This window comes from Piliocolobus tephrosceles, chromosome 1 (assembly GCF_002776525.5).
Source record: "Piliocolobus tephrosceles isolate RC106 chromosome 1, ASM277652v3, whole genome shotgun sequence".
Lineage (NCBI taxonomy): Eukaryota > Metazoa > Chordata > Mammalia > Primates > Cercopithecidae > Piliocolobus > Piliocolobus tephrosceles.
In genome coordinates, this window is record NC_045434.1 from 169,047,236 (window position 1) to 169,061,919 (window position 14,684).

A 14,684-nucleotide genomic window follows, 5' to 3' on the forward strand; every position below is an offset into this window, starting at 1 on the left:
ATAGATAGATAGATAGATAGATAGATAGATAGATAGATAGATAGATAGACAGATGATAGATAGTGCCTACTACGATCAGACAACTGTCCTAAGCTTCATACATGTAATTCATTTGCTCCTTATAATAACCCTGTAAGGTGGAATATTATTATCCCCACACTCCATTTGAGAAAACTAAACCTGGGACACAGAGTAATTTGCCTACAGTTCCAAAAGGAGTAGGTGAAAGACCTAAGAGTCAAATCAAGTCATTTGATTCCTGAGTTTGTGCTCTGAATCAATTCCTTATGCCACCTCTCAATATATATGTGTTGAATGAAGAATGAATGGACAAATCAGATATGCAGAAAGGAGAGCTGGTGCGAGAGATAATTCCATTAACAATCAAGTACCTTGTTCAGAGGGTCTTTGCAGCTCAGTTCTGCTCTTGTCCTTGGGTTCTGTGAAACTCATGCTCACCTGGTCTTATAAATTGGACTGGTTTCATGGTTCTATGCTCAGAAGGGCCCCTGTGCTTGGTTTAATGCTCTGTTGTTACCATCACTAAATTCTTAATAATTTTATCTTTGAACTTGTGTCTTATAAACAAAGTATGATGGGACAATGGAGCATGCACACAAACAGAGAAAACACATCCAATACACACGCTGCCACTGGTCCTTGCCACTCCATCCTCATACAGCATGTGTGATGCCCCATGAGCACAGAATTCCAGTAAACTGGCAACACAGGGGAGTTCAGCAAGACTCAAATAGGTGTCAGGTAAGCGTGTTCTGTCTACAACTAATTAAGCAGAGGCACTAACACTCATGAGAAGCCTCACTTTCTTCAAACCAGAACTTGTTTCGAACACAGGAAGAACAAAAAATTGCATTCAAAAAACGCAAACGACCAAGGAATCTTATGATATCCTTTCTTACTAGTGTTACTCACCTGCATTAGCCAACTACTTAAACACTGAAAATGATAACATCGACAGCAAGGGAATGAGAGGACCACCAGAGTTCCTTTTCTTTTCCGTTCTTCCTTACTCATCAGTGAGTCAAAGGGAGAGAGGACGGACGGAATGGATATGCATTGAGAAGTGAAATAAAAACAGTTGGATTAGTTTTGTGCAGCATTTCCACCATCTGGTAAAAATGAAATACATATGCATGTATGAGCTGCGAAATACAAACTGTATAACTTTGGTGACTCTGCATGTGAGTTAAATGCTCTTATATTTGCATTTAAAACTGGCATTGCACAGTGAATGTAAAAATCAGGGGCCAGATATGGTGGCTCACGCTTGTAATCACAGCACTTTGGGAGGCCGAGGTGGGCGGATCACTTGAAGTCAGGAGTTCGAGACCAGCCTGACCAACATGGCAAAACCCCATCTCTACTAAAAATACAAAAATTAGCCAGGCATGGTGGTGTGCACCTGTAATTCCAGCTACTTAGGAGTCTGAGGCAGGAGATTCTCTTTAACCTGGGAGGCGGAGATTGCAGTGAGCTGAGATCACACCACTGCACTCCAGCCTGGGTGACAGAGTAAGGCTCCGTCTCAAAAAAAAAAAAAAAAAAGATGAATGGTAAAGTTAATGCTAGTAATTTAAAATTGTTATTTTTATTTACTTAAGAATGACAAAATCACAAATAAAAAGCATCATGATAAGTTGAGAGAGAAAAACTGTAGAGGAAACAAAGCTATGTATTTTAGTACTTTTGATGCACTTTTTTTCCTGCTTTTTGAAAGAAGAGCCCCACGTGCTCATTCTGCAGTGGGCCCCACAAATTATATGGTCAGTCCTGCTTATAAATCCCCTTTTTACCAAAGCCAGCTTGATTTAGTTTCCTAGTATTTATTAACAAAAGTCCTAACTAATTTGGAAACACAATCTGAACTGGCTGGAGGGTTTAACTTTATATTTTGTCCTAACTTTTATATGCAAACGAGAGGAAGTATGATGCAATGTAAAGGGCACGGGCTTTTACAGGCACAGAAAAGAGGCTCTAAGAGGTTCACTAACCTGGGCAAAGTCGCACAGCTTCCAAGCAAAAGGGCTGAGCTTTGCATTTGGTTCAGGGTGACTGTAGAGAGTTCAGTAGAACTTTCTGTGATCATGGAAACGTTCTGTACCTGTGCTGTCCAACGTGGCAGCTACTGGTCACATACGGCTACTGAGCCCTAGAAATGTAGTTAGTGCAACTGAGGGACTGAATTCTAAACTATCTAAATATTTTTTTGAGACAGGATCTCACACTGTTGCCCAGAGTAGAGTGCAGTTCCATCACAGCTCACTGCAACTTCAAATTCCCAGGCTTCAAATGATCCTTCCACTTCAGCCTCTGAAGCACCTGAGACCACAGGCACACACCACCATGCCCAGTGAATTTTTAAAATTCTTTGTATAGGCAGAGTCTCTCCATGTTGCCCAGGCTGGTCTCAAACTCCTGGGCTCAAGCCATCTTCCCACCTCAGCCTTCTAAAGTGCTAGGATTACAGGCATGAACCTCTGGGCCTGGTCCTATTTAATTTTGATTAATTTCAATTTAAGTAGTGTAACTGATGCTATGTAATTGTACTGCACAGACTTAGAGCGCCCAGGCTTGACTGACCCAGTGAATGTGGAGGGCTCCCTGGCTCCCTCTGGTCAGGGCCCTTCTAGGTGAAGGTGTCAGAGTACCCAGCCAGAGCCTGGTACACAGTTAGTGCTCAACACAGAGCGGCTGAGGGGCTTATGGGCACCCAGGCCTCCTTTCCATTCAGTGACAGATCTAAACGGGGGGATGGAAGGGAAGAAGGAAGGTGTGTGTGTGAGCTGCCATCACAGAATCACTTTCCCCCATCCTCTGAGGCAAATGTGGGAAAGGACTAGCCCTCAGCGAGGTCAGGGCAGCCCCTTGGTGACTAAAGCTCGCAGGAATCCACACCCAGCTGGATTTGTTGCCCAGAGAAAACCTTCCCAGAAGGGCCCAGCTTCCAGCGAGCTGGAAAGACGTGTCAGGGAGATTAAGGCGCCTCTGGTATGTCTCTGGAAAGCAGCCAACATACCCCGAGCTGTCGTCACGACAGACCCAGATGGGAGCTCACCCGGCCAGACCTAAATCATTCTGATACATGGTGGAAGGTGTGAGGCCCCAGCCCCGATGGCCACCGCAGCCTGCCGATGCACTGCTAGCCCTGGGAGGTCCTACTGTCACACCTCCGGCCTAAATCAGGCTGTCCTCTCCCCTCTCCCTTGACCAGCAAGCACCCCCTTCCCTGGCTTATTGAGGCCTCTGACTAAACCACATCTCGTCTCCTCTGGGAAGCCTTCCTATCCCCGCCTTCCCAGGCGGCGTTGGCCCCGCCTGCAGCCCTGGCGAATCATTAATCATTAATCATTAGCAAATAAGTCAACCCCTGCTGCTCTCCCCACAGCATAACCCGAGCAGAGGGCCCCATGAAGGACAGCTCAACTGCACGCCACTTCCACAGGGTGAGGCAGCTGCACCTGTGACTTGGCGCTCATTTTTGCCACCACAATGTCTCTTCTCTGCCATAGCATCTCAGTCTGTGCAGCTCAAGCTTCCCCAGAAGCATCTCTCAGGCCACCTACTGCCCATTAGACAACTCCTTGCTCCTCAGGCTATCCCTAGCACCCCCCTGCCCCTGCCAATATACCCTCCAACTTTGAGGATTCTCCATCGAGGTGTTTTCAGATGACATGGTAACAAACAGAGATTTGATTTTATTTTCATAGATTCTTATTTCCTTGTCAGAGCCACTTAAAAGGGAGCTGGGAGAATCCTCAGCTGGCGACTGTGCAGGGCCTGAGTTCGAGTGAGAAAAAGAGAGGGTATTATATCTGGGGTAATCAGAGAAGGCTTCGAAGAAGAGGGGGATTTAACCTGTGACTTTAGTGACAAGCAAGGACATTCTAGGCCGAGGAAATAGTACGGGCAAAGGTGCGGAATCCTGAGACAGGATGCAGCATTCCAGGACCCTGCAGTGGTTTGGTGTCATAGGAGCTGGAGGGGTGACGGAAGGAGTAGGAGGTAATGCTGAAGGGGTGAGGAAAAGGGTGAAAGTGCCTTGCAGGGGAGCATAGACTCAATGCTGGAGGCTGGGGTTTCCCAGGCTTGTCCTCCAAACACCAGGCCCAGGGAGTTCTCTGCTCCAAAGGAGGGGTGGGATTCTCTGTTCTCCACGTGGGGACTTCCTCTGACATGGCTGCTGCTGCAAATGCTTTCACAGTAACTACCTGGGGCTATCTGCAAGGCACTGGGCCATGCTGTAACCATGGTGCATGCAGCACTGTATGACCCACATCACGACCCTATAATCTAGGTACTATTGCATTATCCCCATTTTACAGGGAAGTTAAGAAATGTTCCCAAGGTCACACAGCTAGTTGATGGTAGAGCTGAGGTTTTAACTCTAGCAGTCTGGCTTTGAGCTGTCTCAGAGGAAATCACCTGCTTAACTTTTTGTTTTATCCAGCATTTCCCAAACTTCCTTTTTATGTAATTATGGAAAAATTGTTTTGCACATCTAGTGACATTGTAAAAGGCAGTTGATTCTTTGTCAATGGTAAGCTATTATAGGGTTCTGACCCAGGAGACTTGATTTGATTTGCAAATATTCTTAGTAAACTCATTATCAGTCACTTACATTTTAGTGTGAATTAGTCCTTTCTTGGGGTCTGTCCACTTTCTTATAAGCGCCCTGAGGGCAAGGCAGGTACTATTTGATTCACTGCTGTGTTCCTAGTACCCAGGAGGTGTGGCACTAAATGGTGCTATAACAACATCTGCGAGAATGAGTTGGAATTCTCCTGTTGAAGACCGTAGGAACAGTGGAAAGGAAGGTTGTAGTCTGGTAGGCAGGTAGTGGTAGTGTCAGCATGTGGGAGAGAGGAGTCAGTGGTGGCTGTGGGGGATGTCCTGGGAATCGGAGTCACGGAGCTGGAGTAGAAAGCAAGACTCACCTGCATCATGGCACAGGTAAAGGCCAGGTCTGGGCTGGGTGTGGTGGCTCATGCCTGCAGTCCCAACACTTTAGGAGGCCAGGATGGGAGGATTGTTTGAGCCCAGGAGTTGAGCAAAACATAAATCCAAATGTTTGTTTTCTCTTCTAGGAAGTAACTAACCACCTGATTATTTGGAAAATGAGGCATTTGTTGGAGTTGAAAGTGTAGCAAGCAACTTTTGGTTTTAAGAGTCAAAGTCAGAGAAAAAGAACTCTCAGACTTGTATTCATCCCCACCCCCCACTCCCAAGCTACTGCAAAGAGCAGGGGCTTTGGAAGATTGGTTTGTTGAAATGAAGTTCCTTAGATGAATGTACCTGGGCCCATTTCTCTCATTCTAAAAAAGACAAGACTGAGATTCAGAGACGGCAAGGTCACAGAGCTGATTAAATTGGAATCAGAATCTTCCCAGTTGGGAGCTCCGCCCATGGCTTCAGAGCCTGTGCCCCAGTCCCCCCTCACCACCTCTCCCCCACGCCCTGCCTTGGCCCTGTCCTCTTTATCCTCGGCCCCTGTCTCCTATGTCAGGAGTAGGAAGCCCCTGTGTGCACCCCACCCTTTACCTCCCACCCTCACTGCAGACTGCACTTCCCTCTCCCTGCTGCCCGCCTCCTGACTGCCCCTAATGAGACTGCAGATCTCTGGTGAAATAGCCGAGGGTTACTTCCCCCTGGCTTTACAGGACAGGGCAGGCCAGGCCACAAGAAATAGCAAAAAGATACCCTCTCTCCAAAGCACGAAATGTGATAATGACCCGAAGAGTCTGTTCCCCTGTTCAGCACGCCAGGGTTCACGCTGCACTTCCAGCTACCCTCTGGGTGGAATCTTGTACCAGCTCTAACAAAGTAGATGCTGTTATCATCTCTGTTTTACAGATGGAGAAACTGAGGCACAGTGCGATGAAATGCTTGTCTGAGGTCACACAGCCAGTAAGCGGCAGAGCTGGGACCTGAATGTAAGTCTCTTGGGCTCTGTCATCTTTAAAAAATAATAGGTCCAGAGAGCCTGCAGGGTGCCCAGCACCAGGCTTGAAACAGCCCTGAAGCATCTATGTCCTGTTTCCCGGTGAGTGGCACAGCCCACCTTTGAACTCAGGTCCCCTGGACTCGAATCTACATTGCCCGCAATAGTGCCAAGCACCCTTGAACCTATCTGCCTATTTCATGTGGTGGAAACAGGCTGGCCTAGCCCCGACTTCTGACCTCTGTGACCATGGCCAAGGGACTGGCTCCTGGGGTCTTAGCCTCCCTTTCTGAAAAATGAAGGTGGGAACCCCGGGGTCTTTGGGACAATTCCCTGTGATTAGCATAGGTAAGGCAGCCAGCACAGGCCTGGCCCACAGCACATGCACTCACTCACCTCAGTTTCTTTATCTGTAAAATGGTGATATTGATAGTACTTATTTCTTGGGATTGGTATTAGGATTAAATATGCCAGTACATGTAATGTTCTTCTAGAATGGCACCTGGGGCACAGCAAATGCTTAATTAATGTTGGGGATAACTGATGTCTTACTGTCTTGTTTTTGATTCTTTCTGGAAGGAAGTGGGGTAAAGATCAAACCAAGCAAGTGAATGTTCTTCTTGTTCCTCCCAGTACCTGGTCCACTCAACTGTTTAAAAGGAACGCTTGGCTTTGAGGGCTGAACTCTCAGACCACGTGGTCTGCTCTAATTTCCCAGGCCCTAATCTGCTCCCAGCTTCTAATGATGCAGCTGGTAATAGGATTGTGGCTTCCCTCTAGGGCGGCCACACAGGCCTGGCCGTGGGGCTGGCGACTGGTGTTAAGCAACTCTGACCACCTGCCTACTGAGGGGCTAGAGCCCTCAGCCCAGACCCTGTGCCCCCGACCGGCCTCTTATGCATGGAATGGTGCTGTGCCCCTTGCCAGCAGGCCAGGCTTGCCATGGTGCTGCATGCCATCTTGGCGCGGGGGAGGGACGTGTGCCGGCGGAATGGACTGCTCATCCTGTCAGTGCTGTCTGTCATTGTGGGCTGCCTCCTCGGCTTCTTCCTGAGGACCCGGCACCTCTCACCACAGGTCAGCCACCCGGAGCATCTCGGGGTCCCCGTCCAGGAGGGGTGTGTGGGCCTGAGGGATCTGGGGTCACAGTCTCATGTCACAGCTCCCTAGTGCCATGACAGTGTGTGAGTCCCTCTGCCCCTCTGGGTCCCGGTTTTCTCATCTGTAACATGAGTGTGATAAACACTTTGCAGGACTAGAGGGGGGAACCAGTCACGTGGCTGGGGAGTGATTACAAACCTGGCACCACCAGGTGAGAAGAGGCAAGGGTGCCTCGTGACGACAAACACAGGGCCAAGGGTTGTGGCGGGGAAAGAGGGGGGTCATGTGTGAGTTCAAAAAGGCACCAGAGAACACCACCTAAAGGCTGCTCAAATGACAAGAGATCCAGGAAGAGCGCTCTAGACAGAGGTGACAGCAGGTGCCAGGTGCAGGGGCCGGAGCACAGAGGCCAGCTGGCCCATAGGTCCCATTGCCATGCGTGGGCTTGCAACAACCATGAGATGCTTTTGGGCAGAAGAGCGACAGGCCAGTTGGAGCTTGGGAGACCCCTCAGGTGCTGAGTGGAGAGGGGATGGTATCAAGGCAGGCAGGGGGCTGAGTAAGGGGCAGCTTGAGGGAGACCTGGTAGTGCAGATAAAAGGGACAGACATGAGAACTGTTTTCAAAAGGAGAAGCTTCAGGATGTGGGGGCTGATTGGATGTAGGCTGGGGGACAGGAAGGGGAGCCAGGTCCCAGGTTTCCAGCCTGTGGAACTGCCATGGGGAAGCTGCCTTGCCTGGGATAGAGCCCCTTTCCCTGTCAGCCCCCATCTCTTACAGAAGAGGGAGCAACATTCCCATGGTGTTAAAGAAAAAATCCTTCTGCCACTTGTGAAACTGGTAAGGAAGGCTGTATGCAGGACCACTGTGGTGGGGGTAGGTGTCAAGACCTCCTGGGGAGAGAGATGGGACCCAACCACAAAGACAACAAAGCCAGCTGCAGATTTACAGCCAGTGAGCAGAGGGAGGGGGTTGGGGACAGCAAATGTCTGCAGGAGACATCAGGGTAGGGGGATTCTTGCTGAAGGCAGGCCAGGGTGACCAGACGTTGATCTGGGATGGGGAATCTGATCCAGTATCGGGGTGCTGAAGGGTGAAGGATCCTCACTAAGCTGACTCGGCAGGACTTTTGCTACAGCTGGACTATGCAGGCCAAAGACAAGGCCCAAGGACAAAGCCCAGTGGAAAAGAGGGTTCAGAGGAGACTATCTAAAGTGTGGTCAAGGAGAGAGCCTTTGTCAATGGGCTCCTGGAAGAGTCCCTATTCCCAGAAAGTCCTCTTCCCTGCTCACTAAGGTCTAATGCTATCTCTACAACTGGGCTCAGGCGTTAGACTTTGTCTTCCATTGAAAGGAAAACACCCACTTCTGGAGAACTGAGCCACGACTATGGTGACCCTGTTAAGCCTCGAGCAGTTATTTAGGAAGAGGTGTGGACTCTGGAGGCAGAGAAACCCTGAACTTTGACTCTGCTAGCAAATGTCTGGGCAGTATCCTCTCTCCTCCCTGGGCCTCAGTTTCCTTATCTGTAAAATGGGATATGGGGCAGTATATGTCTACTGAAATTGTTATGAGGAATAAACCAAGGATTCATTAGTGCCCAGCATACAGTAGGTGCTTACTACATGTTACTTCCCCCTCTCTCCCTTATCTACCTGTTAAAGTCCTGTCTACATCAGGAACCATCTCATCTCCCATAGCTGATGAAAAGGAACTGTAACCCCACTGCTGGCCACCTGGCTTCAGAGCTGGCTATGTGGGTGTCTCTTTCTCCCACCAAGCTGCACACTGCTGAACAACATATGGGTTTGTTTGGTTTTTTTTAACCAAAACCTGAGCCTAGCCCTGTGTCAGGCACAGAGAGAACGCTCAACTATTTGCTGCATTAAACTGGCAATGGAACAAAAAATCTGCAATCTGTTCTCTTTAATTTTCCTCAGCAACAAAAATATATCTCCTGCAGGAAGATTATTTTGTGAAAACAAATTGGAATGCCTATTATTAAAAGCCAAACTCATCTGGGGCCTCCTTTGCCAAAGCTGCCTTTCCCATCTGTTTGGAAATGCAAATATATTCCGGTCTGGATTAACCTGCCAGATAAATTGAAGGAAGGATGTAGAGGCTTAGAACAATTATTTGGCAGGAACTGGCTTTCTCAGCATCTTACTTTGAAATCTGGGATTTCTCTGTTTGATCTCTTTGCCTGTGACTCAGAAACTAAACCCTTCTTGTTTTGTAAGCTTATGCAACAGGCAAAAATCATAAACAATTTGGAAAATGGTAGAATGCTCTATTTGTGAAAAGAATTTACAAAATCACAGGATTTTGTCTTGGGATATGAGTATCTCATTTAAAAATACTGAGCATTTTGAGACCTCAGTTAAACCATGGTGCATTACAGTTGTATTCATTTTTTTCCCTCCTTCCTAGAATTCCACTAACATTTTAGTAATGGGACTTTTAAAAGATAAAACCACCAAGAATAAAGAGAATATAAAAGGAGACAGTTGAGAAGAGAAATTGAGAGGCTACAACAAATTAGACAATATGGAGGTGGATGGAGCTTACGACCTTGTTCACAGAAAGCTGGCATCTTAGTCAGTATGTGGAAGTCAATACCAAGTCAGTTTGCCTTGTAGACTCCAGAACATAAAAGAGCAAGATGCTGCACTAGGCAGGGTGAGGCTGGGGTTGAAAGCCCAGGCATGGTTTGGAATTTTGTAACCAGAGCAGTTAGACCCCTAGGGACCTTCCAGTTCAGCTGGGGGACTCATCCACCCATCTCCACCCCGCTGCCTGCCCCAAAGAACCAGAGAAGCTGGACTTGGGGGTATTGGGCCACCCCTGTGTGTGTTGGGGAGACAGCAATGCTGAGGCACCTACTTCAAACTAATTAGCAGACATTTTCATCTGAGTGGGGTCCCCAGCGCAGTTTCAGATTGCTGTCAGCTGAGCTTAGGCACCATGTCATTCCTCAGGCAAAGGCAGGAAGAGACTTCTCTCACTGAAGCCTCAGAGAAAAGATCTCTAAATTCTGCTATAAAGGAGACTCCTCTACCATCCCACACAGCCTCAGTGAAAAAGCCAGATCAGTACCTGTCGCCCTGCCCTGAGGGCCGTCAGTTGACAAGCCCCACTCATACACGCAGAAGTTTAGCGCTTCAAACTTACGTATGAGCTGAAAGCCATGCCACCAGCAACGTGAGGAGACTGCTAACGTGAAACAGAGTAAACGAAGAGAAAAGGGGCCTCTAATGAGAGAAACAAAGAGAAAAGGGGGTGTCTAATGAAGCAGAGACAAGGCGGGGAGGAGAAGGAAGCTTTGTAAATCTCCTCTTAAGCTTTCCAGAGTGAAGATACAGTTACCGTATAACAGAGGGGACGCAAAAAGAAGGAACAATCAGAGAACAAAAAAGAATCTGGGGAAATTAAAAATAGAAGAACTAAGATAAAAATGTGAGTAGCTGCCCAACACATAGAAAGGATAAATACTCAAAGTGTTGGAGACCCTGAATACCCTGATTTGAACATTACACAGTGTATGTAACAATATACCAACTGCACCCCATAAATATGTACAAATATTATATATTAATAGAAAAACTTTGGCTAGACCTGGTGGCTCACACCTGTAATCCTAACACTTTGGGAGGCCAAGGCGGGTGGATTGCCTGAGCCCAGGAGTTCAAGACCAGCCTGGGAAACATGGCGTGAGACCCTATCTCCAAAAAAAAAAACCATTAATGTCAATAACTGGGATAAAGTTGTAGAAATCTCCCAGAAACTAGAACAAAAAGAAATGAAAATAGAAAAGAAAACATAAGAAAATTAGAATGTTCAATGTCCAGCTACCTAATGACACTTTTAGAGAGAGAGCTAAGAGAAGAAAAATAGAGGAGAAACAGTTTGCGGAGAATCTAAGCAGTTTCTCAGAAGTGAAAGGTAAGCATAGTACTGTCAATTTTGTTTAAAAAAGAAAGAAAACCCCATACTATGGCCCATCACCATGAAATTACCAAAAAGTGGAGATAAACAGATGATCTTTGGATGGTTCTGGTGGAATAAAACCAACATCATTTAAGGAACAGGAAATCAGAATGACTTTGAACACCTTAAGCAAACTGGAAGCTAGAAAACAAAGGAGAAACATCTTCCAAACCTGAGGGGAAATTATTTCCAACGAAGTATCTCACATATGCTATTATCAGAGGAAAAGGTAGAATAAAGGCATTTTTACTCATGTAAGGACTCAGAAAAGTTTATCTCCCATCCACTATTACTCAGAAAGCTACCAAAGGAGATGTTTCAGCAAAACAAGGAAGTAAACCAAGAAGACAATGGATCCCAGAAACAGGGGGCCCTCTAAAGGATAAGTCCCAGAATGACACTCAAGTAGGGAACCATGACAAGCACTGGGCCTAGAGAGCAGTCAGTCCAAACTGGAGCAGGAAGGTGGAGAGCTCACGGACCAAGGTCCCAGGCAGAATAAAAGAGAACCAATGTGCTTGAGAGAGCAGAAAATACTATCGTTACGTAGTTTAGTAGACATGTTAAAATGTTTGGAAGAAATTAGTGGGTGATTCGCAGAAAGCAAGACAAATAAAAATCAGCCAATTAACTTTAGGCTACAAGCAAGGAGGCATGGTTGTAGTACATTACTTGGCTCAACGGTAAACACTGTTTGATGATCAAAACATTGTAAATCTTGACTATTGATTTACGTAAAAATTGATATAAATATAATGGTGAAATAGGTGGAGAGAAAGGGAGTAAGAACTAAGTTTTCATCAATCATGGCAGGGAAGTTGATAGATGTCAAAATGATGAATCAAGAAATAGCATTATGACCATATTATCTAGAAATACTGATACTATGGGAAACAGCTAGAAGAATTGAGCATGTTCACCACTGGTAAGTTGTGAGATAGGGATAGAGAGAGATGAGGAAAGAGCTGCCTTTTTATCAGCAGAGCACTGTTTTATTTATTTATTTATTTATTTTTATTTTTATTTTTTTAAGATAGAGTCTCCCTCTGTCATCCAGGCTGGAGTGCAGTGGCCCAATCTCAGCTCACTGCAACCCCTGCCTCCCGGGTTCAAGCGAATCTTGTGCCTCAGCCTCCTGAGTAGCTGGGACTACAGACACACACCACCATGCCCAGCTAATTTTTGTATTTTTAGTAGAGACGGGGTTTTGCCATGTTGGCTGGGCTGGTCTCAAACTCTTAACCTCAAGTAATCCACCTACCTTGGCCTCTCAAAGTGCTGGGATTACAGGCATGAGCCACCGAGCCTGACTATTAGAACACTTTTAACGTAAAGAATACATGTGGGTGCCAGGTGCAGTGGCTCACGCACTTTGGGAGGCTGAGCTGGGAGGACTGCTTGAGTCCAGGAGTTTGAGACCAGTCTCGGCAACATAGTGAGACCCCGTCTCTACAAAGAATACAAAAATTAGCTGGGCTTGGTGGCACACATCTGTGGTCTCAGCTACTCAGGAGCCTGAGGTGTGAAGATTGCTTGAGCCCAGGAGGTGGAGGTTGCAGTGAGGCAAGATCGCACCACTGCACTCCTGCCTGGGTGACAGAATGAGGCCCTGTGTCAAAAAATAAAAGAAAAAAAAATATATATATATGGACTAAAGTTCATTAAAAATATATCGTTGGCAGGGTGTGTGGCTCACACCTGTAATCCCAGAACTTTGGGAGGCTGAGGAGGGCGGATCACAAGGTCAGGAGATTGAGACCATCCTGGTCAACATGGTGAAACCCCATCTCTACTAAAAAAGATACAAAAAATTAGCCGGGCATGGTGGCACATGTAGTACCAGCTACTTGGGAGGCTGAGGCCGGGGAATTGCTTGAACCCGGGAGGCAGAGGTTGCAGTGAGCCAAGATGGCACCACTGCACTGCACTCCAGCCTGGCAACAGAGCAAGACTCTGTCTAAAAAAAAAATATATATATATATATATATAGAGAGAGAGAGAGAGAGAGGGAGAGAGAGAGTCATGATGGGCATATTTCTTTAAAAAACAGATTTTCCAGTGCATTGGAAATGGTAGCAGTACCGGACTAGGAGGCCTGATTCCTGGTCCTGTGCTGCGGTTAACATTGGGTGGGCCCATCACCTCCCTTTTGCGGTCCAGCTTCCTCATCTATCACATGAGTGGGCTGGGCTAGAAGATCTCAAGAGTCCCCTCACAGCACCAACATTCGATGATTTGGAGGTTTTTAAAGCATCAGATCATTAACCAAGTATGTTTGGCTTTGGTTAAAAAAAAAAAAAAAGTTGCAAGTACAACAATTTAACTTGGATGATGTTTGAAAGTCCATTTGCCTGCCTCGCCCACAACCTCACCCTCTGAAGAAAGTGGCCCCACGCCAGAGTTGCCAGAATAGCAAAACTGAATTAAGTTAAAAAATTTTTTAAAACAGCACACCCAGATAAACTGGAGTTTCAGATAAACAGCACTTTTTTTTTTTTTTTTTTTTTTTTTTTAGAATAAGAATGAATTACACGTTGTTATCTGAAAGTCAGATTTAACTGGGCTTAGCAGCCCTTCTGCTTCAGGTGTCAGGTCCTGGTCATGTGACTGTTACTTGGGAGACAGCTTATTGGGCAAGGAATTGGCTCCTTAGTCAAAGATCTGTGGACAGGCTGGAGCCAGCGGCCTAGGAAGGAGTCAGGCCTAAGGACTCTACTAAAGGGGGCTGTTTCTACTGCATGGTGTCGCACCCATTCAATCTGATCCTCTCTCTCAGCATTTTCGGGGAGAAGCGCTAGAGAATGGACCCAAAACAGATGGAGAAACTGACTTGCAAGAAGGCCATGGTCTGCTTAGGAGTGGGTCTCCTCACCAGCTAGGCTGGGGATTTCTCGGGGCAGGAACCCTGCCTAGTTCATGTTGGGGTGCCCACCATGATGCCTGGCGTGATGCGGGTTGAATGAACGCGTGAGCAGTACTTGGCTCTGTCCTCTCGTCACTTGCCATCTGCTACATGAGAGAGATTTTATTCCATGGCTAGGCAGATGCGCGGTGCAGATGGGAGGAGAGCTGCTATTTACAGGATTACCGAACATTTACTGTCATCCAGGCGCTGTGCTAAGTGCTTGCGTGCATTCTCCCGTTTAAGCCCCTCAATGACCCAGTAAGGCAGAGTAGTCCCCCCTTATCCGCTGTTTCACTTTCTATGATTTCAGTTACCAGTGGTCTGAAAATGGGTGAGAACTGTACTGTAAGCGATTTTAAGAGAGACCACATTCACATAACTTTTATTACAGTATCTTCTAATCGCTCCATTTGATTATTAGTTACTGTTAATCTCTTACTGTGTCTAATTTATGAATTACATTTTATCATAGGTATATACATATAGGCAAAAAACAACATCCATAGGTTTAGTCTCTGTGGTTTCAGGCATCCACTGGCGGTCTCGGAACATGTCCCCTGAGAATAAGCAGGGACTACTGTAGTTATTACCCTCATGTTATAGACGAGAAAAACGCAAAAACTCAGAGTGATCACAGAAGATGCTTAAGGCCACATAGCTTGTGGTGGATTGGTGGTGAGGGGGAGCGGGGACAGGTGTTTACCAGGATTGGAACCCAGTTCTGTGGCTCCAA

The 14,684-nt window shown here is 46.7% G+C and overlaps 1 protein-coding gene across 4 annotated transcripts in view; it reads left to right on the top strand.

The window, feature by feature from the left end:
- The first annotated feature begins 6,712 nt into the window (after window positions 1-6,712).
- SLC1A7 (solute carrier family 1 member 7) overlaps window positions 6,713-14,684 on the top strand; it is a 54,485-nt gene continuing 46,513 nt past the window's right edge. For all 4 annotated transcript variants that reach the window (XR_002725326.3, XM_023186971.3, XM_023186979.3 and 1 more), the window contains exon 1: window positions 6,713-7,036. Coding sequence is in view for 3 of the 4 variants with exons in the window: in XM_023186971.3 (XP_023042739.1) it covers window positions 6,860-7,036 (177 nt within the window). In the remaining variant the exon portion in view is untranslated. The remainder of the gene's footprint in view (window positions 7,037-14,684) is intronic.